This window comes from Stegostoma tigrinum, chromosome 12 (assembly GCF_030684315.1).
Source record: "Stegostoma tigrinum isolate sSteTig4 chromosome 12, sSteTig4.hap1, whole genome shotgun sequence".
Classification (NCBI taxonomy): Eukaryota; Metazoa; Chordata; class Chondrichthyes; order Orectolobiformes; family Stegostomatidae; genus Stegostoma; species Stegostoma tigrinum.
In genome coordinates, this window is record NC_081365.1 from 43,753,028 (window position 1) to 43,778,016 (window position 24,989).

General features: G+C 38.8%; 1 protein-coding gene across 17 annotated transcripts in view; it reads left to right on the plus strand.

Moving 5' to 3' along the window:
- The window catches only part of caska (calcium/calmodulin-dependent serine protein kinase a), a 408,353-nt gene that overhangs the window by 353,160 nt on the left and 30,204 nt on the right, over positions 1-24,989 (plus strand). For 12 of the 17 annotated variants that reach the window (XM_059650307.1, XM_059650309.1, XM_048541485.2 and 9 more), the window contains 7 exons: positions 1,397-1,475; positions 1,849-1,934; positions 5,635-5,703; positions 10,809-10,877; positions 12,829-12,864; positions 14,311-14,507; positions 22,916-23,031. In XM_059650307.1, coding sequence (XP_059506290.1) covers positions 1,397-1,475; positions 1,849-1,934; positions 5,635-5,703; positions 10,809-10,877; positions 12,829-12,864; positions 14,311-14,507; positions 22,916-23,031 — 652 coding nt within the window. The remainder of the gene's footprint in view (positions 1-1,396; positions 1,476-1,848; positions 1,935-5,634; positions 5,704-10,808; positions 10,878-12,828; positions 12,865-14,310; positions 14,508-22,915; positions 23,032-24,989) is intronic. The other 5 variants (XM_059650310.1, XM_048541491.2, XM_048541490.2 and 2 more) reach the window with 2 other exon arrangements.

Sequence of the window (24,989 nt, forward strand, 5' to 3'; positions counted from 1 at the left end):
TCTTTCAGTATGGTGTATTCCCAAATTGATGGCAGGCATCTCAAATGCACCTGCTTCCTGCAGTCCATTTCTAGGATACATTTGACACTCGACTGGACCGTCAACTGATCATCTAACTATACTACTTTTGGCTGGAAAATGAGCTATACATACCCATGTACTCTCAGTGCCTGGATGGATGCAGCTACAACAACACTTAAGAAGCTGGACACCATCCCGGACAAAGCAGCTCACTTAATTGGCACTACTTCCACAAGCATCCACTCTCCTCCACCAATGCTCAGTAGCAGCAATGTGATCTACTAGATGCACTGCAGAAATTCACCAAAGACCTTTAGACAGCACCTTCTAAACCCACGACCACTTCCATCTAGAAAGAAAGAGAAGGGCAGCAGATACATGGGAACACCACTACCTGCAAGTCCCCCTCCAAGCATCTCACCATCCTAACTTGGAGATATATCGCCAGTTCTTCACTGTTGCTGAAGTTACTGTCACTGTCAAAGTCCTGGAATTCCCACCCTATTGGCATTGTGGATCATCCCACAGCAGGTGGATTGCAGTGGTTCGAGAAGGCAGCACACCATCACTGGCAATAAATGCTGGCCAGCCAGCAATGCCCACATCCTAAAATTTTTTAAAATGATTTTTTTTTAAAATTGCCATGCCATGCTTTTTGGTTCAAGATAAGTATCCTGTTTGTGGCTGTGGTTGTTATGTTGTGGTAAATGCTAATGACACTCCTCAGGAGTTTGAATATGATCATTTAGTCAAGCGATCAAAAGGAGAGTATACTCAAGACTAGCTAGAATAAACTCCACCGAATATAAGAAATTCATCACTTATATTCATTTTTAGTTTCATTCAGTTAGTCAAATTCCTACCAGAATATAGGATTCTGTTATTCTGTTGGTCTGTAAACATAAAATAAACAAAAGTCTTCAGTCTTGGGTATGTATTTTCCTTCGCCCAAGCAAAGCCTCTTGCCCTAGCCCAGCTATATTGTTTGGCTGAACTCTTACCCTTGTATCCCCTCGCTCCCCTTTTGTCTCCTAATCAGTTAATCCACTGTAGTTCCTAAGGCCTTTCTGGAAGGTTCCTGCTGTTGTCAACCTTTCTGGTGTAGAACGTTCACCTGAAGAATTTTTCTTACTTTAAGTATAGAAATCACTATTTAACCTTTAGTCTAACTCTTACAGTTTGAAATTCCAATCCTCTTAGAATAAAGGCCATCAATTGTCTATCCAATGGAATATTCCTTAGACTCCTTACTCTACAGCCTTTGGGTTTTATGTGACAAATGGTTCACTTTGAAATTATTTGGTATACAGCTATTATTTATAACGCATTGAATCTGGCATTTATTATGCTAATTTTGTCATATTCCTTCTTCCAGGGCATCACTTTAAAAATGAATGAATTGAACCACTGTATTGTTGCAAGGATAATGCATGGAGGAATGATACATAGACAAGGTAGGTAGAAAATCTATATTAATCCACAAATTTAACTATTACCGTTCCAAGAAATTCATACCTTTGGAGACAAAACATTCAGTATGTAATTTTTCCATCAGTATTTTGCCCGATGTTGTCAATGGGAAACGTTACAAATAATTAAGAAGCATCAACTAAAACGTGAAGCCACGGAAAAATTTCTCTTACATGAAATAAGAAGATTTTGGAGCAAGTCGCGAAAGAAAGCCATTGAAACAGACACTATCCAGCATTCATGAGGCCTTTGGATGCATTTCTGGAAATATGGGTTTAGCTTATGAAAAGGGAGCAGGATTTTCCTGTGCTTAAAACAAATGCTTAAGTTTTTATCTGACTCTTTTAAAATGTTTAGGAACACTCCATGTTGGTGATGAAATCAGAGAAATAAATGGCATCAGTGTAGCTAACCAGACAGTGGAACAGCTTCAAAAGATGCTTGTGAGTATAGAGATCATCTTTGCTTTTTAAAGACTAATATTTAATTCGGAAGTAATTTAATTTTCTGGATTTTTAATCTGTCTGGATTTTAGGGATGAAATGATGTGTTCCTCTGAGGCCTTCATGTAAATCACCTTAGAATGACAGGTCATCTTTGCTCTTCCCGCTCGTTAGCCAATTTTAGTTATCCATTGGTACAAATTTGGCATGAGCAAGCTCTGTAAACAGGTCTTACTGATGTACACTTAACACATTATTGAAGGAAATTTAAGGTGTGTTCACTTTTAGGTGCAGTTGTTACAATTTATGATCTGTACTAGAGCAATAAGTATTCTATCTGTTTACTGTCACCTATTTTGCTACTATAACCACCCACATCACACCCAAAGTCAGCCACACATCTCCTGCACAGAACAGTATACCTTTTCCTGGAATCCAGTGTGAATTCAGCATGATGCAGAGGAGGCGTAGTAGTAATGTGACCCCTCATGAGCTGGCTGCTGCATTACTGCCCAATTACTTATATTTCTCTACTCTTTCCAATAACAGATTGATGAGCATCCAACCTGTGAACCAACTAATTATACTATTTAACACATATTGCTGGATAGAACATGGTTTTCTGCATTTCATAACATGAATGATAACGAAGTGTTACTGCTGCACAAACTCTGTGAATGAGATAAAGTTATCCAACAAAATTTATTCATCTTTAAAACTAGCTGGCAAATAACTTTCAATACATGCCACATCCATTCATGCTTCAGCTTTTGAGTCTTTCACAGTTTTCACGCGACTGCAGAGACAGCAAAACCCTCCTCAGTTGCTCATGGTTCTCACATCAAATATTTGCATATTGCATTTATTTCCACACAGGAATGTTTCTCTCCCCAGTTCACTATTTGAGGGTTGTTTCATTGAACGTCTAAAGAAATATTGAGTGAAGAACTCTCACCCAGATTTCGCGGACTTTGTGTGACTCCATAGTTCAAGTGTGGCTGACAAGAATTGATAGGGCCTTAAAAGTGAAAAGGTGTTGAGCCTGCCCCTTTCCCATCTCTCCTATCTTTGTCCTTCATCCCCCTTTCTTTGTTCCCAATCTCGCAATTCTTCTCAGTCATTTCCCTATCCTTCATAACCTATTTACCCCTTCTTTGTCATCCCCTCCTTCACATCCTTATTTCCTCCGCCATCATGCCCCTATCTATCCGTCCTTTGAAGCCTATCATCTTTCCCTCTTTTACATCCTATCTTCACCTATTTTGCACCCTCAAATCCCCCCTCCTTTAAACTCCATTCCCATTTCCCCAATTTCTCCTTCCTATACAGTCTCATCTTCTCCTCCTTTGCCTCCTCCTCCTCACTACCTTTTTACTTTGCACTCCCTCTCCTTCCCTCCATTGTGCCACATTCTTCTCCTTTGCTGTTCCCTTTCCTCCCATGTTTCGCCCCTTACTCCACCCATGCCTTTCTTCCTCCCTCCCTTGTACCCCCTCACCTTTCCTCCCTTGCGCCCTTGTCTACCTTGCCTTTGTACGCTATTTCCCCCTCCCACTCCATCAAAATCACATTACCCCCTCCTTCACAAGCCTTTGTTCCTTGTGAGGCAATTAGTGAAAATGCAGTGACAAAAACAGAGATTGCTGGAAAAGCTCAACTGGTCTGGCAGCATCTCTGAAGAAAAGTCAGAGTTAACATTTCAGGTCAGGGCGGCCTTTCCTCAGAACTGACAGTGGCTAGGAAAACATCAGGTTATGTGCAGATCATAGGGAGGGGGAAGGCTTAAGGAGTAAACGATAGGTGGGGATAGAGTCCAAAGAGAGACCATAAGACATAGGAGTGGAAGTACGGCCATTCGGCCCATCAGGTCCACTCCACCATTTAAAGAGAGAAGAGCAGTTGGGCAAAAAAGTTGATAATGATTTGGCTAGAAGGGTGAATAGCTGTTAATGTAGACTGTGTTACTGACTAACAGTTGGTAGTTTGTAATGGCAAACTATGTGATAATAAGGCCTGGCGTTTGGGGTAGAGGGCTAGGACATAGTAGAATTTAGGCCCTAAAATTATTGCATTCGATTTTGAGTTCAGAGGGCTGCAGGGTCCCCAAGCAGAAAATGAGATATTGTTTTTCCAGCTTGCATTGAGCTTTGCTAGAACACTGCAGAAGCCTGAGACAGAGATGTTGGCTGGTGAACAGGGTGGTGTGTTAAAGTAGCAGGCAACAGATAGCTCAGGGTCATTTTTGTGGGCAAAATGTAGATGTTCTGCGAAGTGGTCAGACAATCCACGCTTCATTTTCCCAATGTAGAGGAGACCACATTTTGAGCAGCAAGTGCAGTAGACTAAATTCTGGAAAGTGCAGGTGAAGTGCTGCTTCAGCTGGAAACTATGTTTGGACCCTTGGATATTGGGAAGGGAGGAGGTAAATGGACAGGTGTTGCACCTTTGCCAGTTGCAGGGGACATGCCATGGGGCTGTGTAGGTGTGTCGGGCTTATGGAAGAGTGGACCAGGGTGTCTCAGAATGGTCCCTGTGGAAGGCGAACAAGGGAGGGGAGGGGAATATGTGGCTGGTGGTGGCATCTCGCTGGAGGTGGCGGAAATGGTGTCTGATGATCTTCTGGAAGTGGATGCTGGTGGGATGGTAGGTATAGACAATGGGAACCCTAATCGCTGTTGAAGGTGGGAAGAGAGGAGGCGAAGGGAGTAAGTGCAGGAGATGGGTCGGACCCGGTTGACCCAGTGGTCAGTGACAGAATGCAAAAGCCAAGTAAGTTATGATGAATATTTTTAAAACAGTGTTTCAGCCTGAACTGGAGTTCTGGGCACCACACTTTAAGCTGAATGCACAGAAGATTTACAGGAATAGTTCCAGGGATAAGGGACTTGAGTTACAAGGATAAGGTGGAGAAGCTGGAATTGTGCTCCATTGCGAAGAAATTGGATAGAGATGTTAGAAAACCTGAGGGGCCTGGATGGAGTAGATAGCAATAACTTGTTCCCCTTGGCAGAGAACCAATGGGGATAGATTTGAGATGGCAAAAGAACCAAAAACAGCATGAGTTGTTTGTTCCACGGCAAGTTGTTTACAGCCTTGAACTCAGAGTGTGTTGGAAGTGAATTAGGTTGTCACTTTCGATAAGGAATTGCATAACCATGTAAAAAATAAAAATTGTATTGAGTTACAGGGTAAAGCCCTGTTGGGAATGTAACTAGCTAAATCACTCTTAACAGAGAGCTGGTTCAGGCCCAACGGCTGTGTCAATTCTCTGTTTTATAACCATTTTATGATTTTGTACCAAGATAATTTTATTGTATTGCTTCACTTCCTCATTTCAATTAAATAATGATTTTTTTGCCTGTTTCTCATTCATTAGTCTAAAGTCTGTTTGGCTAGAAGTAACGTAGTTGCAAATGACTACTGAGCTCTCTATATCTTCAGGTTATTTTTGCTTGTGAAAACATATAGACAGAAGTAAAGCTACAGAGCAAAAACTTGAAGTGTTTTAACTGTGATCAAGTGCCGCATTTTGTATGAAATCTTTGCACAAATAAATTCACTTACTGAAAAAGTCAAATCAAAGATTGTTTGTGGAAATGTGCAGCACTACTTGTTAAAACATAATGGTTTCATCTTACACATAACATCCAAATGCCAGACTTTTGGATTTTAATAGATATTCAATTCTTTTCACTCTCAGAGGGAAATGAGAGGCAGTATCACCTTCAAGATTGTGCCAAGTTATCGCACTCAATCTGCTTCCTGTGAGGTAACGAATTTAAAAATTAGGTATTTTTAATAATTCCCCCTCTTTGATGACTAACTGTGTGCTGACTGGTGATTGTAAAAGCTTTCTGTGTAGGTTGGTTCTGCCTGTACAGTTCAAAATGCACACCAATTTTATAACAAAGATAACGGAATAAATGAATGGATCTCTTTACTAATATAACATGGAAGTAAAAGTCTTTGTTTAGCTGAATGGAAATTTTGGTGAAGTTAGATTGTTTCAACTACTAAGTGTTTACTTGAATGGAATTCCGTAAATTCCCTTCATCTAAATTAATTAGTTTTTCTATTTTGTATCAGATATAATTACTAACTAGCAATTCACTGCAACCTTGACCACAGTTAAGGAAAATTAATATTCTGTCTAGTAGTTTTTATTATTGTGTAACAGGTTTTGGAAGCTTCCACTGCCTCCTCTGGAAACTGAAATATTACCAATAGACTTCAATATATTGTGCAAGGCTGGGGGTTGGGGAAGGAATTGACTGCTTTACCAAATCAACCATTTTGCTCTATAGATACCATTCCAAAATGGTAGGCTAAACTTTGTTAATTACCTAAGTAATAAAATTACATAAACCCTATTGCATTACATCTGTCTTCAAAGCACCAAGGAACAATGCGATACTGTTTCACCATCTGTGGATCTGTATTTGGATTAATCTGCACCATACATGCTGGACAAACTCAGCAGGTCTGGCAGCATCTAGTGAAAACATATTTAATGCTTTGAGTTCAATATGACACTCTTTAGTAAAGAAAAGTCAATGTGAATTTGAAATATTAATAATGTTCCTCTTAAAGATGCTACCAGGCTTGCTGTGTTTCTTCAGTATTCTGCATTTATTTCAGATGTCCAGCATGCATAGCACTTTTTGCTTTTATGTTATTGCAGTGTATATGTATTTGGTAAATTAAATTGAAGCAAATCCAGTCACTTCTTCCTGGGTACAGATCAGTAATACAACTGTCAGTAGTAAATTGGCAATTCCATCTGAGTAGATAAAAAATTGTACAAGGGACGTATAATTCATATAGGTGCTATTATGATTTTCTTCCCACTTTAGGTTAAAGCATGTAGATGTGGATCATAGATTTAGCTAAAATATGCATGAGTTGTCCTACATTTGTGATGTTTTGTACTGCTATTGGATTAGATAAATGGAAAAGGTATTACGTTCACCAGTACTGATACCATAATAAGCACAACAATTTCACCAGAAATATATTTTTTAAAAAGGGAGAGACAAAATTTAGCCACTTTTTTCTGCCTCAAAGAAGTAATCATATACTTTCCACTTGTTGTAAAGACTAAACTATAAGAAAAGTTCTCATGTTCTACCAAGACAACCTAGGTTGTGACCAACACAGGAGTTGCATTATTCAATTGATTTCATTTGATTCAAGTGATTTGCCAATGTGAGGCACTATGCTGTTTCCAGTATGTTGATAGTATATTAAGTTGACATAGCTATCTATCACAGGAAAGCCCACTGGCAATTATTTATATAAATAGTATAGTATTTATTAAAAGTACAGACTTTAAATAAAATCTGCAGCGTATAATGAATTTATTAATGTTCAAAGAGAAAAACAAGTCAGTGTATCAATTCTTCAAATTTGAACTTAAACTCAACACTTCACTGACCTTTGTCGCACACTACACAAACACACTGCTTTTAATCCGAAGGTTCATGACATCTCTAGCTCTTTCTAGTTTCCTTGTGTCATCTAGGTAGGCTACTAGTTTTGTTGTAATATCTTAAAAAATCTGTTTCAAAGTTGTCGTAAAAATGAGTAAACTTGCTGATTGAGTTTTCAAAATAGTAGCAAAGTTCCCAGAAAATGCCGAATAAGATCTAATAAAAAGTGAATTTTATTCATTCAGTTGCATTGACCAGAGACCCTAATAGTAAATAGACCGAATCAAGGAATGGACTGGCTGGAATATAGGTAAACGTCCTTCAAGCCTGTAGGAATATAAGTTGTCGCTGGCTGTATATACAGTGTGAAATGTCAACTAAATGTCAACTGTGGCCTACAGTGTATCATTGAGTTTTCCCTGACATTTTTCATGGATTTTTAATTTTTGTGATCTGAGCATTGCTAGCAAAGCCGACACTTGTTGCTCAACCCTAATTGGCCTCAAGAAGCTACCTCCTTAAATTGCTGCATTCTAGTCGCTTTTTGCAGAAAATAAAGCAATCCATTATGTAGCACCTTGCACAGCCTTGATATGTGGTAAAATGTTTCACACCTTATAAAATACTTTTGAAGTCTAGTCACTATTGCGATTTGGAAACACATCAAGTACTTTGCACATTGCAAGCCAATAGCAAACTTATAATGATCAAAATTTTTTTTGTGATATGAATTGAGGGATAAATATTAGCCAAAACAGCACTTCTTTGAACTAGTGCCATTGGATCTTTCATGATTCACTGAGCGGATTGACACAGATTTAATGTCTCATCTTGAAAACGACATTTCCAACAGTACTGTAAAGGAGACTTTCTAGATTGTGCTCAAGTGCTGAAGTGAGAGTTGAAGCAACACCTTCGATACAAAGGTGAACAAACTACCAACTAAATAGAGTTAGTGATGTAATGACTAGGGAAACTTCAGTTTAAGTTTGCTTCAATTTCAAAATGTTAGAATCTTATAGGGTCTAAATTCCACTAAAATAACAAAGATTATTGCATGATTGCCAACTCCTGGAGTCAGCTTGAATGTTTTCATAGTTAACTAGCTACCTCTAGTGGTAGAGAGTGAATACTGTGCTAAAACATGAACATTTTGGCGCTCGATAATTAAAAGAACAAGAATGTTCAATTCCATCACTTTCTTCTGGCTTCACCTGCCTTCTCTAAATACAATAATTGCATAACTATTCAGTCTTACTATACTGATATTAACCCTCTCATCCCAACTTCACAGACTTTAGAATTTGCCCACATCCCCAGAACATGCGTCGTTATTTAAGCACAGGAAACAACAGCGCTTGTTTTGGTAACATTTTTAAAGTTTGAAATGATGAAGCAACAAAAAGTACAAAATGCAGCCTTTCATCAGGCTGGAAAGATATAGAATAGAATAGCAATTTATTGTCACTTATATTTATGAAAATACTGTGAGATGTCTATAAGTCACGACAATTCGTAGCCATTTTAATTACAGAAAGTATAAAAAGAAATAAGTGAGAGAAAGTTAGGCCAAAGTTCATCTTTTGTTCCAACGATGGGGGTTCCTGGGTATCTAGGGTGACTATGGGGTGCCTCTGCTAAACTAACTTCTGAGGCAGCTACGGCAAGGAAATTTGGACTGGACCCACCGTGCTGCCACCGCTGAAGCCAACGCCAAAGTCCCTGCATTACCACAATAGCAAGGAGGGATAAACCAGACCCATCAAGTTGGTGAAGCTGAAGCCATTGCCACTTCAGTTGCCACCTGAAACCACCACATTGTGCCATATCCCCAATGCACAATCTGGATCTACCAGGAGGAACAGGTCAGACCCACTGACTGTGACACCCTCAATAAGACCACGGCCGCCTCCTACTGCAACCACAGAAAAGAAGGAAAGGTGCACTTTGATACAAAAAAGAAACAAAGAAATAAAACAAAAAAAAGGATGCGGCCAGCAAGGTGAGCAGGAGCATACGGGCACAGAACCCAGACACTTCCTATCCTGATGCTGCTGCTGCCACCTTGAAAATTTTTGAAAAGTAAGTGAAAACTGAAGAAACTGTAAGGATTAAACATTTATGCATATTTAACTATTTTGGTGCAGGTAGCTCTGTAGGCATCTGTTTAATTCAGAGCCACAGTGGACTTACTTTTTGTAGGTCTAGTTATTCTGCTGTAGATTAAAGAAGCAGTAGTAATATCAACAAAGGGAACAAGCACGGGACATCTATTTCCCCACAACCTAAATTGCAGAAACCCCAGATGTAAGAGTCCTTATAATCTGAATTGCATATCTCAAACACCCCTCTCTTAAAAACAATCTGGAGTTTTTTTTTGACAATCCAACATGAAGAAAGTTCCAGCTATAAAGAAACTTGTTCTTAGCCTTTGTATGCATTCATTTCTCACAGGAGTATTTTGGTGGTAATCAGGAGCAGAAGCCCAAGCCAGTGTTCCTTGCTCGATTTAGAGTGCTGAGGCTAGTCTCGCCCTTTGCTAAGATCAGTTTTCTTGGCAGAGTCTTGGGATCAAACTTTGGAGCTTCCTGATTTGTATTGTTTAGTTATTCTTTAAAATCACTGAGGCAGCAGGAAAACTCCTATTCCCATTCCTAAGAAAATTATAACTTATTTTAAAACAAACCTTGTTGTTACCTAACCCTTTCTTGTTACCTCCCACAAAAATGGTGCATTGTGATCTATAAGTAAGTGTGCAACCAGCTCAACTCGAATATTGAACCAGATCATGGACTTATAGAGCTAATGCTTAGAATCGGACCTTGGTAATGTACAATTTAAGCTGTATTGGAGTCAATGTAATCCTACTAGCTTACCAAGAATAGATGTAAAATTTATTGACATGCAGTACTGAAAAAAATTGCTTGGGAAAGGGAAAAATGTGACAATGATTTATGAGCAGAAATCGTCTGTACTATTTGATTTATGTACCATTTGTTTTCAATAAACAAATTTGTCTTGAATGTACCCAATGCCTGAGCTAATCCATCATCCACCTCAATCCTAAATGGCCAATACTTTAGCCCAAGTCTTTGACCCAAAATTCTAGACTCCCAGGTCAGGAGTTAAAACCTCTGAGCAGCTATCTGGTCCAGCCCTATAAAAATGTAATACGTAATACTTCATGTAAGCAACCTTTTAAATAAAGCCTTTGTCTTAATATAACAGGGATTGTGAAACATGAATTAACCAGACAGCTGTTCAGTCCTAATCTGTTTTTGAAAACTCTGCTTACACCTAAAGCCTCATCCCTTATTGTGGAATAGAGAGACTGATTCCTATTTAGAATTACACCTTGTCCTGTTATTTAAAACAGTGTATAAAATTCTGACATGTGTTGCAGTTGTTTATATAAGGTGCTACTGAACCTTCTGTCTCGTTGCAGAGAGATTCCCCTTCCACATCCAGACAATCCCCTGCTAACGGCTATAGCAGCACTTATAATTCTGTTTCGGTAAGGCTTCCATTTACAACACAAATCCAAAGTTCTGTTGCCAGTGGTGTAATTGTGTTAATGTTGATGATTACCTCTGTACCAAGGAAATTTTCTCTAAGAAAGGACCTGCAGTTTTTAATATCAAGTTCATAGGAGCCATTGACAAATGTCATTTAATTCCTGATTATTTATGAAGATTAGTTTCCAGCTATGGATCAGTTCCAATGTATCTTGCTTCCAAGATTCATTGGCACAATTGATTACTGTAAATTGTTTATGAAAAGGACAAAAATTAGTTGAGCAGGGGAAGTGAAGAGAAATCATTTGTGTAATGATTGCGCCCATCTGAAAGCTGATACAACAGTACGGCGTAGCCTTTAAAGCATGGTTCATGTGAGAGCTCTAAGAATTATGGGTAGGTTCCGCTATCTGAGTTCTCAAATTGGTGTGCCCACTGCTGCCGTGGTACATGCACATTATGATGTGATGCTGGAGCCTGGCCTGGCAACTCAACGCTAAAGATCATTCTTTTGTCAATTGACAAAAAATATGGGAGTTTTGTACATTTTCAACACAAGTTCTTATTTTACCAGCTTTCAACTTCAACAATTATACAAGATGTGCTTATTTATTTTGCCTAAAAACAAAGTAAACTTTTGACTCAATTTATGCAATCAAAGAGCAGAACTCTAAAGAACAATAAGAACATACTTTTCAAAGTAGCTGTGAAGCTCGTTATGGTGGTGGTGATTAGGTAATTTCAGAATATGCACCAATTCTTAAACCATCATTAGAAAACCACTATGATAACTTGTGCATCAACTACTAACAGTCAGCCTCCAGTATAGTTTGGATGTTGCTGTCTATTAACTAGTCCTGTATACATTAAATTATTGTTTGTTTACCTACAAACCTGTCTTCACCCTGCTGTTTTTGCCAGTTTTCTGTCCGTTTTGCTCAAGTTCTGTTTGGCAAGAGACCATCATCCAGTTGGATAGCATTTTTGTGTGAATGTAGACAAAAAAAAAATCAGGCTTACAGCGGGAATTGTACCTCATCTTGTCCACATTGTGCTGGATAGTCATCAGAAATATATAAGTAGCAGATAATTTTTCCATCCATAATCAGGAGCACCAAACCACAAGTTGTATGAATCAGTTTTTTCCCCGATGGAGACATACTCTACGGAATGTATCGAGACTATATGAAATGAAATTGAAAGACAAAATAAACCCTTGCCACTTTCAGTTTGCTCCTTTTGTCCAATTCAGGAATGGCATTTTGGGAAGTCCAAGATCCGGCATTTGCTATGCATTCTGTCAGAGAAACGTGCAAGGGGCAGGGAACTAATGGTAATATGGATAAATAATTTACAAAAGAGAATTGGTGAACTGAGTGTACTTTCTGTAATGATAAAACAATTTTTTGGAGAAAGAACTCAAATAATATAGTAACACAACTCAATATCTGAATCAAATTACTCAGTTGGCAAAGGTACTGAAATTTAGTTAAGTTGATGAATGTAGCCCAAATTCTATTTCATCTATTTAAAACAGCATGTACAAAATACTTCCAGATGAGTTGTGCTACATTGAAATAATAATTGTGTTCATTTACAATTAAAAACCTAGAATGTTATATTTTATTGAATTAAAATTGCAATGTTACTGCAGTTCAGCTGTCTACTTGTGTTGAAAATGTAGATTGCATAATGGGAATGGGCAATATTGTTCACAGCTGGTATCTGCTTTCTACGGCTTGTTGCTAAGCAGCCTGGCCTACTTATCCTTGAATCATTTTATGTAATGGCTTGACGCATTATGCAAATTGATGCTTATAACACCTGATTATATCATAATTTTTGTAATAATAAAGCAAATAATACATGGTAAATATTATAGAATTTTCATAGCTTTGCTTTGAATGTGAAATGAAAATCTCTTTTCCTTGGGTTGACTTTATCCTACAGGATTTGCCATCAACTACACAACCAAAAGGACGACAGGTGAATAGTTTAACTCAATAAAAATTTTATAGTATCCATGACATAGTACCAGCACGCAATTCATTTTCTCACTTAATATTTTGTATGTTACTTTTCAGTTAATTGTGTTAATCTTTTTCTGGCCAGAGTAGAATTGTCAACAACTGTCCGAATATTTCATATCACATTGTTATGCAGTACGGAAAGCAAACATTCAACCAGTTCAACTGTGCTTCCTTGTTAGAGCTATCCAATTATCTAAGTTTCCTGTTCTTTCCCAATAGACATGTACAATGTTTTCCCTTCATATGTAATTTTTGAGCCCCATTTTCAAATCTCCTTGTAATCTTCCCTCCTCTGTAAGATTAACAACCCCAGCTGCTCCCGTCTCTCTGTATAACTGAAATCCCTATTAACTGACACAATTTCAGTTGATTTGTTCTGTGTCCTCTCTAAGACCTTAGCATCCTGCTGCCTTCAAAGATTGGTGTATATTTAACCACATCCTTTCCAATATGTTTAATGTTGCCTCTCATTCTTCAAAACAAAATGTATCAGTTCAAGTTTCCTTGCGTTAAACTGCCATGTGCCTGTTTGTTTTGCCAGTCTACATCTTCCTGAAGCCAGTAATAGCTAACCTCCTCACTGAAAATTATATTTCGGAGCTTTTGGCATCTACAGACTTTGAAATGATACCATATAAACCCAAGTGTCCATCATTAATCAGGACTAAAAAGAAAAATGGTACTAAAACTGACCTTTTGGAGAACACCATAGTATATTTCTCAACAGTGTAAAAATCATCCATTCACCATTTCTGACTATTTTCTGTGACTCAGCCAGTTGTCAACTATGCTCCTATAGACTTTAATTTTGCTAACAAATTTATGACATGGTACTTTAGTGAATGCTTTTTCAACATCCACAAATCATGCATATCAACATTCTCTGTTACTTCATATATAACTTGATGAAATTATTCAAACATAATTTGTTTTAACAAATTCCAATTGAACTTAATTTATTGTCCCATATTGTTTGAAATTCTGATTAATTTTGTCACAATTTGTTATCAATAATATTTCCCCAGCATTAATGTTTAATTGGTTGGCCTATAGCTACCCTTTTTTAAACAAAACGTTTGTTTCCACCAGTCCTCTAGTAACCATTCCTACATTCAAGAAACATTGGAAAATTATGCCCATCGCCACTTTGTTGTTTTTATTCCATTCTACTACCTGCTATAGGAATACATAGAAATTTGTAAACTTTTGACAGATGTGTAAAAATAGCAGCAGGTCATTTTAACGAAAACGTGTAAAACTGCTTTTACCTTTATCCTTTCATTTACCATTGTGTTGTATATTTGTTAGCTTTATTTTTGACAGCTTTGTAATCCTTTAAATTCCCTGGATAGGCAGTTTAACAAACGTTATCTTTCCTTATAAAACCTCACTTGTTTCATAGATTTATGTTCGAGCACAATTTGAATATGATCCATCAAAGGATGACCTTATACCTTGTAAAGAGGCTGGGATCCGGTTCCGAGTTGGAGAGATCATACAAATCATCAGTAAGGATGACCACAATTGGTGGCAGGGGAAATTAGAAAACTCTAAAAATGGTACAGCTGGACTCATCCCCTCGCCTGAACTCCAGGAATGGTAGGTCTTTGCAGCTATCTTTTATCATCAAGACACTTAATGAATATGATAGCTTTTCCAATCAAGACATGAACATTATGAGTACAGTCTACAATTCCAAAACCTGCCTCAACCACTCATTGCTTCCCTGTTATCACCGTATTTATACGACATGATTTCTTGAATGATGCATGCTTTGCTTCGTCTGAATGCTAGTAACACTGAAACCATCAATACTGTACTGGATTTGGTAAGTTCATGTTTCTGCTGTGTTACACTTATTGCCATACCTTGATCTAATTTCCAAATGTGTAAAGGACCAGTTCAGAGTTTGGAGAAACTGAAATTCCATGTTTTTTTTAAAAAGATATGAGCACTTCTGGCCCATCTGTAATTGCTCTTGAGAAAGTAGTGGTGAGCTGCCTTTTAAACGGTGGCACAGTGGTTAGCACTGCTGCCTCTCGGCACCAGGGACCTGGGTTCGATTCCACCCTCGGATGACTGTCTGTGTGGAGCTTACACATTCTCCCTGTGTCTGTGTGATTTTCCTCCTGGTGCTCATGTTTCCTCTCTCAGTCTAAAGATGTGCGGGCGAGGTAAATTGGGCATGCTAAATTGCCTGTAGGATTCAGCGATGTGTTGATTAGGTGGGTTATGGGGGAATGCGTTTGGGTGGGTGCTCTGAGGATCAGTGTGTACTTGTTGGGCCAAAGGGCCTGTTTCCACACTGTCGGGGTTCTACGAATCACGTAGTGGAAATACAACCATAACGGTGTGAGAGCTTTGTAGGATTTTGACTCAGTGACCCATAAAGTGTCGAGCTGGATGAACATAGCAGGCCAAGCAGCATCAGAGGAGCAGGAAGGCTGATGTTTCGGGCCTAGACTCTTCTTCAGAAAAACTTGCAGTTTAGGAGGGTATGCTGTGTGGAAGATGCAAGAGAACCTTCAGTGTGTTTTGACAAGTACATGGCAGATAGATTTATCCACTTTATAAATGTGAGGTTATTCACTTTGGCAGCAAAAACAGGTAGGCAGGTTATTATCTAAATGGTGATAGATTGAGAGGATGTCTTGTGCACCAGTTGCTGAAAATAAACGTGCAGGAGCAGCAGGCAGTGAAGAAGGCAAATAGTATGTTGGTCTTGTTAGAACCCTCACTGATTTTTCATTTCTTTTCACCGTTTTTAGTCTAGTGCTGTGAACTGTGAGCTGAGAGCTAAAGGTGATCTATAGACTGGGAGTTTGTTTCTTAAAAAAAAACAGAAAAACTGATGCTCACTTATGAGGCCAGGCCTGAAAGTTAAATTAGTTTGATTCTTGTTCAGAGAATGTTCCAGTCATTTTGGTCCAGGAAATACATTATGCTCAAGCAGATGATAGATGCTGAATATTAACTGGGATCATAACAGCCAACCAGTCTAACAAGGAGAAACCAAAATTTGAACTAAAACCATAATTCGCTGGAAAATCTCTTCTCCAAGTGTCACTGGACCTGAAATGTCAACTCTGCTCTCTAATCATGGATGCTACCGGATCGGCAAGATTTTCTAGTAGTTTTTAGTTTTGTTTCTGATTTCCAGCGTACACAGTTCTTTGGGTTTTGTTTCCAAAGTTGAGCTTTTTTTAAAAATAATGTTTTGGTCAGAGGATAATGGCTGCAGAAGTTACGGGACGGAGTTTATTGTTCCCCAGTTGACCTCTTGCTATCCACTTAGTGAAAATGCAGAGAATAGAATCTCAATTATAAATATTAAGTGAGTCTTCCTTGGAGTCTGCTGAAAGCTATTTGCATGCATCACTGTCTTCAGAAACCAAGTAAGGTACAATCCCATGTGCCTGTGAGATTACAGATTGTGGTTCTTGCTTAAATTAATTAACTGGTCGGTTATATCTCTTTTATTCTTTCGATTTATCAAATAACTGTGTCTTTATGCCTGTCTGAGTGAGGATAGAATTGGGAATGGGTTTAAATTATAGACATTGATCAGATCACCTTGTTGTTTAACTTGGCTCTGCTAAAGTTACAATGTTATTAATTATTTTTAAATCTTATGTTTAAGCTATAAACCCCAGTGTCTGGCATCAATTATTCACAAAGTTTGGGGCTAGTTACTGAAAAAGGCTGGCTAGGAGCCATTTGGGTCAGTTTTTAGGATCATTGAGTATTTTCATTTTTCTGTGCTGAGAATACATAAAGAGGGAGGCAGATTTGATGTAGAAGGTTGTTCTGGCTGTTGAGGGAGTGCAACGAAGATTTATCTCACTGATTCCTGAAATAGCAGAACTGACGTATGGGAAGACTGTATTGGTTGGACCATATCCACTAGTGTTTAGAAGATGAAGGGGATTCTCAGAGAAACTATAAAATTCTAGTAGAATCAGACAGTCTCAATGCAGAAAGAATATTCTGATGAGCGGGGGTACAGAACCAGCAATCACAGTCGAAGGTTAAGGCCTTTTAGAACAGAGATGAGGGATAAGGAGGAATCTTTTTACTCAGGGAATGGTGAGCTTTTGGAATTCTCTGCGGGAAACTGTTGAGGCCAAAATATTGAATGCCTTCAAGAAAGATGCCGATATTGTTCTTAAGAATAAAGGGATCAAAGGATGTGGGAGAAAGCAGGAATGGTCTGCTGAACCGGATGATCAGCCATAATTGTACTGAATGGCGGAGCAGCTTGAAGGGCTGAGTGGCCTATTCCTGCTCCTGTGTTTTATGTTTCCATAACTGCGGTGTTCCTGTACGTCTTTAGTACTTGTTCTCCAAGAACCAGAAGTTACAGTTTTGGAAGAGGATGTTGTTGGGGATCCTTTTCAAGTTACTATAGAGCATCATGTAGCTGTTACACTGCCAATACTGCATGTAGGTGTCAGACAGTGTGTCGATCGAGCAGGCTGTTTTGCCTTGGACAGCATTAAGTTTCTTGATTGCTGTTGGAACTGGACTCATCCATGGAAATGGAGAGTATTCAACTACACTCCTGACTTGTGCCAGATAGATGGAGAATAGACTAAGGGGAATCAACAGTTGAGCTACTCCCTGTAAAATTCCTAACATCTGACCAGCTTTAATTGCCACAATATATGGTGGCTGATGCAATTTGGTTTCCACTTGGTTGGAATTTCCTAGGATGTTGATGGTGGAGGATTCAACAATGATGATGCCATTGAATGTCAAGGGGGTATAGATAGTTTCTGTCATTGGAGATGTTCATTGTATAGCACCTTTGGTGTGCAAATATTGCTTGCCACTGAAGTTTTTGCCCAGGTCTTGCTGTATGCAGGAATGGACTATTGTGAAATCTGAGGACTTCCAAATGGTACTGAACATTGGGCAGTTATCAAGTAATGGTGGGGTATCACTACTTATGAACTTCTAATGGAAAGAAAGCCATCAGTGAAGCAGCTAAAGATGGTTAAACCAACAACCTACCCTGAGAAATTCTTGCAACCATGTCCTGTGACTGTGATGATTGTACTCCAGCAATCGGAACCAATTTCCAGTGATTTTCATTGACTTCAGCTTTTCAAGGATATGCCAAACCTCAACTCTTGAATTCAGCTCATTTGTCTATGTTTGAACCAAGGGTATAAAGTCCTGGAGCAGAGTAGCCCTACACGTCAGAAGTGAGCATTTCCACACAGGTTGTGGCTGACTAAGAATTCATTGGTAGCCCTAAAGTTTTGGAGTAGATTTGTAGCTCGGGTTGTGGGTGTTGTGGTTGGTTGGCTCGCCGGGATGGCTCATTGTTGTCCCACAGACATTTCATTACCCTGCTGGGTAACATCAAGAGTGCAGCCTCTGATGAAGTGCCATTGTGTTTTCCTGCCTGGTTTTTTAACTCTGGAGTCCAGTGAGCTGGATTACCTCACTTCCAGTTTTCCTTTGCAGTAGAGTGAATATGGGGTTGACTTCTATGTGTTTGTTGATGGCTTTCTTTATCGACTACCAGGCTTCTAGGAACTCCCGTGCCTGTCTCTGCTTTGCTTATCCTAAGATCCTGGTGTTGTCCCAGTCAAACTGGTGGCTCTCCTTATCCGTGTGGATAGAGATGAGTGAGTATTGGTCGTGTCTTCTTGTAGCCAGTTGGTGTTCATGTACCCTTGTTAATTTCCTTCTTGTTTGTCCGATGTAGTGTTTGTCACAGTCTCAGCAGGGGATCTTGTATATGACATGGGTCCTGTCTGTAGTGGGTCCTTGGTTCGGGTGAGCAGTTGTCGTAGGGTTGCCATGAGTTCGTGTGCCACTCTATGCACAGTGGTCGTAGGAGTCATGGTTAGTTCCGATGTGTTCGTGATGAGTGTGTCAGAGCGTGTAGTATCTTCCTAGTGTTGTTCATGTAGGCATCTTCTGACCAGGTTTTTTGCATATCCACTGTTGGCGTAGTTCTGTGCTGCTGCAGTGTGTTGTTGCCTGTTTAAATAGTGTTTGCACACAACTTCGTTTGTGTGTGTTAGGATGGTTACTGTAATGTCATATATAAGATTTCCTGCAGAGACTGTGACAAACACTACATCAGACAACAGGAAGGAAATTAACAACAAGGGCACAATAACAGCCACTGGCTACAAAAAGACACGACCAATACTGTCTCATCTCTATCCACATAGATAAGGAGAACCACCAGTTCGACTGGGACAACACCAAGATCCTGGAACAAACAAAGCAAAGACAGAGACGGGAGTTCCTAGAAGCCTGGTACTCCACGAAGAAAGCCATCAACAAACACATAGAAGTTGACCCCATATTCACTCTACTGCGAAGGGAAACCGGAAATGAGGTAATCCAGAGTTTTAAAATCCAGGCAGGAAAACACAACTCTTCAAAGGAGGCTGCACTGATGATGTTACCCAGCAGGGTAATGAAAGTTTGCGGAACAACAATGAAACAAGGCTTCAGTACTATAGACAGGATGTCATCAGTCCCAAAACACTTGATACATCTGGTGCGCTCAGTACAACATATGAGAAAATGTCCTCAGTGTAAAGGTGAGACTTTGTTACTAAAAGGACTGTGTACTGGATACACCTACCAGTATTGTCATGGATGAATGTATTTGTAGCTCGTGTTGTGGATGTTGTGGTTGGTTGGCTCACTGAGCTGGTTCGTTGTTCCACAGATGTTTCATTACCCTGAAACGTCTGTGGCACACCAAACCAGCTCGGTGAGCCAACCAACCACAACATGGTTGAATGCATCTGCAGCAGGTCACGTAAGTTTGTCCAGAGGTCAAATTCTGTCACCACCGGTGGCCGGCGCAGTCTGGTACTGATGCCCTTTGGAGTTTGGTCAATAGTGGTGCAGTTGAATCACTCGAAGTAACAAACATTGAACTCCCCAACCCAGGGTACATCTGTTCCCTTGCTACTCTCAGCACTTCTGAGCCCATCTTTGACCCGAAGTCTTGAGACTTCGTGAATTCTGGAACCAATGCCAAGAGTTTCCAGAACAATTCTACCTGACCATTTACCGTTATTCTGCCGTATCTGCTGGATCTGACCTTTATAATTCAATGTGTGACTGTTTCTTGCTGCCGTTTTTGAGTTTGAATGTCAATGTTGAGTTGTCCACCAAGTTTTATTCTTCAACCTTTTGTTGATTTGATACAATTGACTAATTTGCCGGACTTTTTCAGAGGTCAGTAACAATTCAGTCGTGTTTCTATAGTAATGGAGTTATGTGTAGACCAGATCAGGTGAAACCAGTGGATTAATGATCCAATTGAGTTTTGAGTAGTCATTTGTGTTAAAGAACTTGAGTATCAGTAAAAAATGACATATTTTGTGGAAGTTTTTTGTTTTTCACTCATCAGTGTAATTAGCAAGAGATACCACTTTAAAGAGAGGAAAAGAAGTATTTTTATCCTGTATGAGAAGAGTGCTGTTTGGATGGAAAGTGTACTCTGGTAAAGGAGAATGCACCAGTTAGTTGTTGATTTACAGTTGACAGCAAACTTTGTTAAAATTTAAACCAGGCAGGTGGCTTTGCTTGGTCAAGCTATTCCTTGAATAATGAACCAATTTCTGTTATCCATTTTATTGAGTTGGAACAGGTGCATATGTGTGCATGGTTTTTCTGACTGCAAAGAACAGGACCCTGATTACTAAATGTGTAGCTTCTAGTACATGTAAGTGCACCATATTGTAAGCCCAACTGACAATCTTCAATAGATTGTCAGCATAGTTCCTACATGTTCAGGATTACATAGCAAATGTTGTCCAATTGCAGAATCAACTGTAATGTTAGCCACACTGTTTTGAGTTTTGCTAGCATTAACTGGTTACATATGGTCTGTATCTGTTCTGTTTTTGGCAAACCTCCGAAAGGAGATGCTGTTTAATATGATCCGCCAGTCTTTTGAATGTGGGGCCTTGACATCATGAACCTGAATAGTACTGAAATTCATATACCTCGTAACTCATTTGTGTGATATGCAGACTTCTTATTGGCTTCTCAGCAGTATCCCGTTGATGGCAAATACCACGTGATCCTAAGCACAGCATCAGAATGAAACAATTCTTTCATCTGATACTCAAATTTTCTATGGTGATCTGAAATAGACTGGAACGAAAACAAAAGTGCTGGAAAAGCTCAGCAGGTCTGGCAGCATCTGTGAAGGAGAAAACAGAGTTAACCTTTTGGGTCCGGGTCTCAGTTCTGAGGAAGGGTCTCTGGACCCGAAACGTTAACTCTGTTTTCTCCTTCACAGATGCTGCCAGACCTGCTGAGGTTTTCCAGCAACTTTGTTTTTGTTCCTGAAACAGACTGCATCCTTTTCAAAGCCAAAAGTGATGGCCTTCAGCCGGTTCATGAGTTTTTGCAAAATGGGAAAATAAATTATTTAGTCAGTTTAGCCATTATTTAAACGGCACCTTAATGTGCGGTATTTCAGTTTGCACAATGAACAAATGGTCCTAATTACAAGGTTGTCAATAAGGCCAATAATACAGCACGTGGAACTATTGGAATCCCAACACATACATTGACAGAGAAAGTTAGGCTTGTGTGGACTGTATTAGAGAATCCCCTGTGATGATTTCTCAACTGTTATATTGGGAGCTCTTTTGAATTCCTCATTTCAAAAGTGAATTTGAGAGCAAGTTAGAACCCATTAAGACTTCTTTTAATCAGTTACAATTTTATGATCATTATTATTAAGATTAGCATTTTGTTCTCAACCTTATTAAGATTTGAGTATTAGAAATTCCCTGCTACCATGGTAGTATTTGAACTTGAGTTCTGATCATTAGTCCAGGCTCCAAGTTACTGGCCCTGTAACATTATCAGTATGCTATTGCCTTTACTGTATTTCATTATTAAATTAGAAGACAGAACATTTGCAGAATTGCATGCCCTTTATCCATTTTGTATAACCCATTATAGAAAAGGAAACAGAGTTAAACTATCTTGTCATTATAACTATATTTTTAAAATTAATAATTATACCTAATTAGTAAAACAACTGTAAGTGAGTTAATTTTCCTCAGGAAAAGAGCTAGATAAATGCCTGGATAGGCGAAGCTTTTGCATTATAGAGGTACATATGAACTAATTTTAAATATTATGTGATACGGTGATCTATGTTCTAATATGGCAGCAAAGTGACTTAAGACAAAAGTCGTAAGTTCAAGATTCAGGAATAAATGTGACCGGAAATGTGAATATTCTAAAGTATTTTTAGAGATCATGAAGTATTTATTTAAGAAATTTTCTTGAAGATTAAATGAACTGGAACTCAGAATAAAGCAAATCAGTCATGGAGAGTGCAGACTTGAAAGTACAAATAACGGATTCTCTTTGCAGGGTTGAAATATGGTGGCAAATTAGTGCCAGAGAGATATTTAATCAGTGTGGGGATTAAGAATGTGGTGCAAAATTCAGTGTATGTCCTTCCTGCACCACTGCTAGTTGAAGCCTTGGGAAATGAATGTTCACTAAAGGGCTTTCTTTCAATCCTGCTACTGTTATTACATGGAAAGGGGATTTGTGACATGGGGAGCTCTGAAAGCGAACCCTGTCAGGGATTTCTCATTGGCTGGGATTCCTCGTTCAAATGCCTGAATAAGGGATCCAGAACAGGGAAGTGAAGTTTTGTTAGGATCATTCCCCTTTCCCTTGCTGCCAATACACACCACTTCCCCAGCGCACTCTCCCCCACCATCTGTCTTTGCCTGGGTCTATAATTGCTTCTAGGCCTCATGTAGCTGTAGTGGTGGCATCAGCCTGTGCCTCATAGTGATGCTGCCTAACAGTAAAGAGCTGCCATCCTCTGGCCAGTAGCTCTCATTACTTCAGTGAGCTTTCCCAAATAGACATGTCAAGGGACTTTTGACCCTCATCACCATCTTTGCGTGCCCTGTGCTTTCTTATAATATTGTTATTGATAACTGTTACCTAATTTGTTGCATTTTTGTTTCCATAACAAGGCGTGTTGCATGTATAGCAATGGAAAAGACCAAACAAGAACAGCAGGCTAGCTGTACCTGGTTTGGAAAGAAGAAGAAACAATACAAGGATAAATATCTGGCCAAACACAATGCAGGTATTATGTTTCGTTTAGCTGCTGAAATTCTGAATCCTCTTACGCCTGTACTTGCCCTTCTTAAAAAAAAAACTTTAAAACTATAATAATAGGATTCTTGCTGGGTTAATGAACAAAGTGAGGTTTTGTGATTGTGTATTAATATCATGTGACCCATTGAAAATAATGACACTACAGCATTAATATATTTTCTTGGCTTTTCAGCAATTTTAACCCAACTATTATAGTTATTTTCATGGATTCAATATATCTATCAGTAGTCATCTTTCTAGTTTAGGAGTTTATCAAAATTAAATTAGTCCAGAGATTTGTGTTTTAAATTTTAAAGTGCCATTGAATTATTGAAGAAAGTGTAATGTAGTATTAATATGCAGCGAAACTGCATTTTCAAGCTAAAATAATATTTATCTTCTTTTAGTTACTGCACTTAATTAATACTAAAATAAGTCATTACAACAAAAAACCATCAAAATCATATTTTTGAAATCCGCTTGGATTTACTGCAATATCTCTTGGCACCGAACTTTATGGAGTTGGCTCATGCTGCACTATTTCTGTTTGTAAAAATGGCATAATCCAGGGATCTATCAATAGATTTCCTTTGTGATCCGGAGTGAACAGTCATATCTTTCATGGATATATTACTCATTAGTTTCAATAGTGGAGTAAATTACTCATAAGTGAAGTGAGTCTTGATGTGAACTATTAAAATTTGTTATTACCTGGTAAAATGAACATAATAGACCCGCACTTATTATCAGATCTATTATGATCACAATGACATAAAATAATGATGATGTTATGTTACTCTACATGAACAGGTCATGTTACTTAAAAACATCATAAATCCTCAGTGTTCTGGCCTACGACCTAGGGCAGAATCACTTCTTTGCACAGTTATTTGCAATTTCTTCATTCCTTTACTGCTCAACTGCCAAGTGCACAATGTTGAGACTTGGTCAAAAGATCTAGCAAACATGACTGTTTCTGCATGCCTTCCCTTTGAAACTAGCATTGTGTTAAGTTCAGCAGAACCCCATCTCCCAAACCCCCCACGTAATGAATGCAATGATCAGAATGTTTGATCTGATCCCGGTCTTATAAACTTGTTACGTATAGCCAGCCATTCTTGTAGCTTCTATTTGTCAATTTTGAGTCCATCCACTGTTAGTACACCTGCTGTCTAAACTGTTTCCGCTTTCACTATGACTTTGGTAGCATCTTTCTTGATAAAGACAAAGGTACATTTAAAATTTCACACAATTATAACTCACAGGAGGGCATTCGGCCTTGTGTGTGAACTGGGTTTCCAAATAAGCATTTCGCTTCGTGCCTTTCTCAGGCTTCTCCTTCCAACGCTGCACATTGTTTCTGTTGAAATAATCATCTAATTTCTTGTTGACTGCCTCAATTGAAGCTGCCTGCTCCACACTTTCATATTCAATTAATTCAAATCCTAACCACTCACTGCATGAAAAAGCTTTTCTTTATATTACTTTTGTTCCTTTTGCTAACTGTTTCAAATCTGTGCCCTCTTGTTCTCTATACTTTTACGAATTGAAACTTTTTTCCCTTATTTACTTGATCCAGACCCCTCATGATTTTGATTACTGCCATCAAATATTTTCCAAGCCCCCTCTTTTCAAGGTGAACAGTCTCAGCCTCTCCAGTCTAACTTTATAACCAAAATTCTTGAAACCACTCATATCAACTTTTACTGCACTCTCTTCAATGTCTTCAAATCCTTTGCATAGTATAATGACCAAAACTGGACCCTACAGAACTACTGGCTTGTACAAATTTAGTATAACCTTCCTGCTCTTGTATTCAATGCTCTTATATTTAAAGCCTAGGACACTGCATTCTTTATTAATAGCTTTCTCCACCTGTCCTGCTACCTGTAGTGATTCATGCTTATATGCCTCTTGTTTCCTCTGCTCCTGCACCCACTTAAGGCT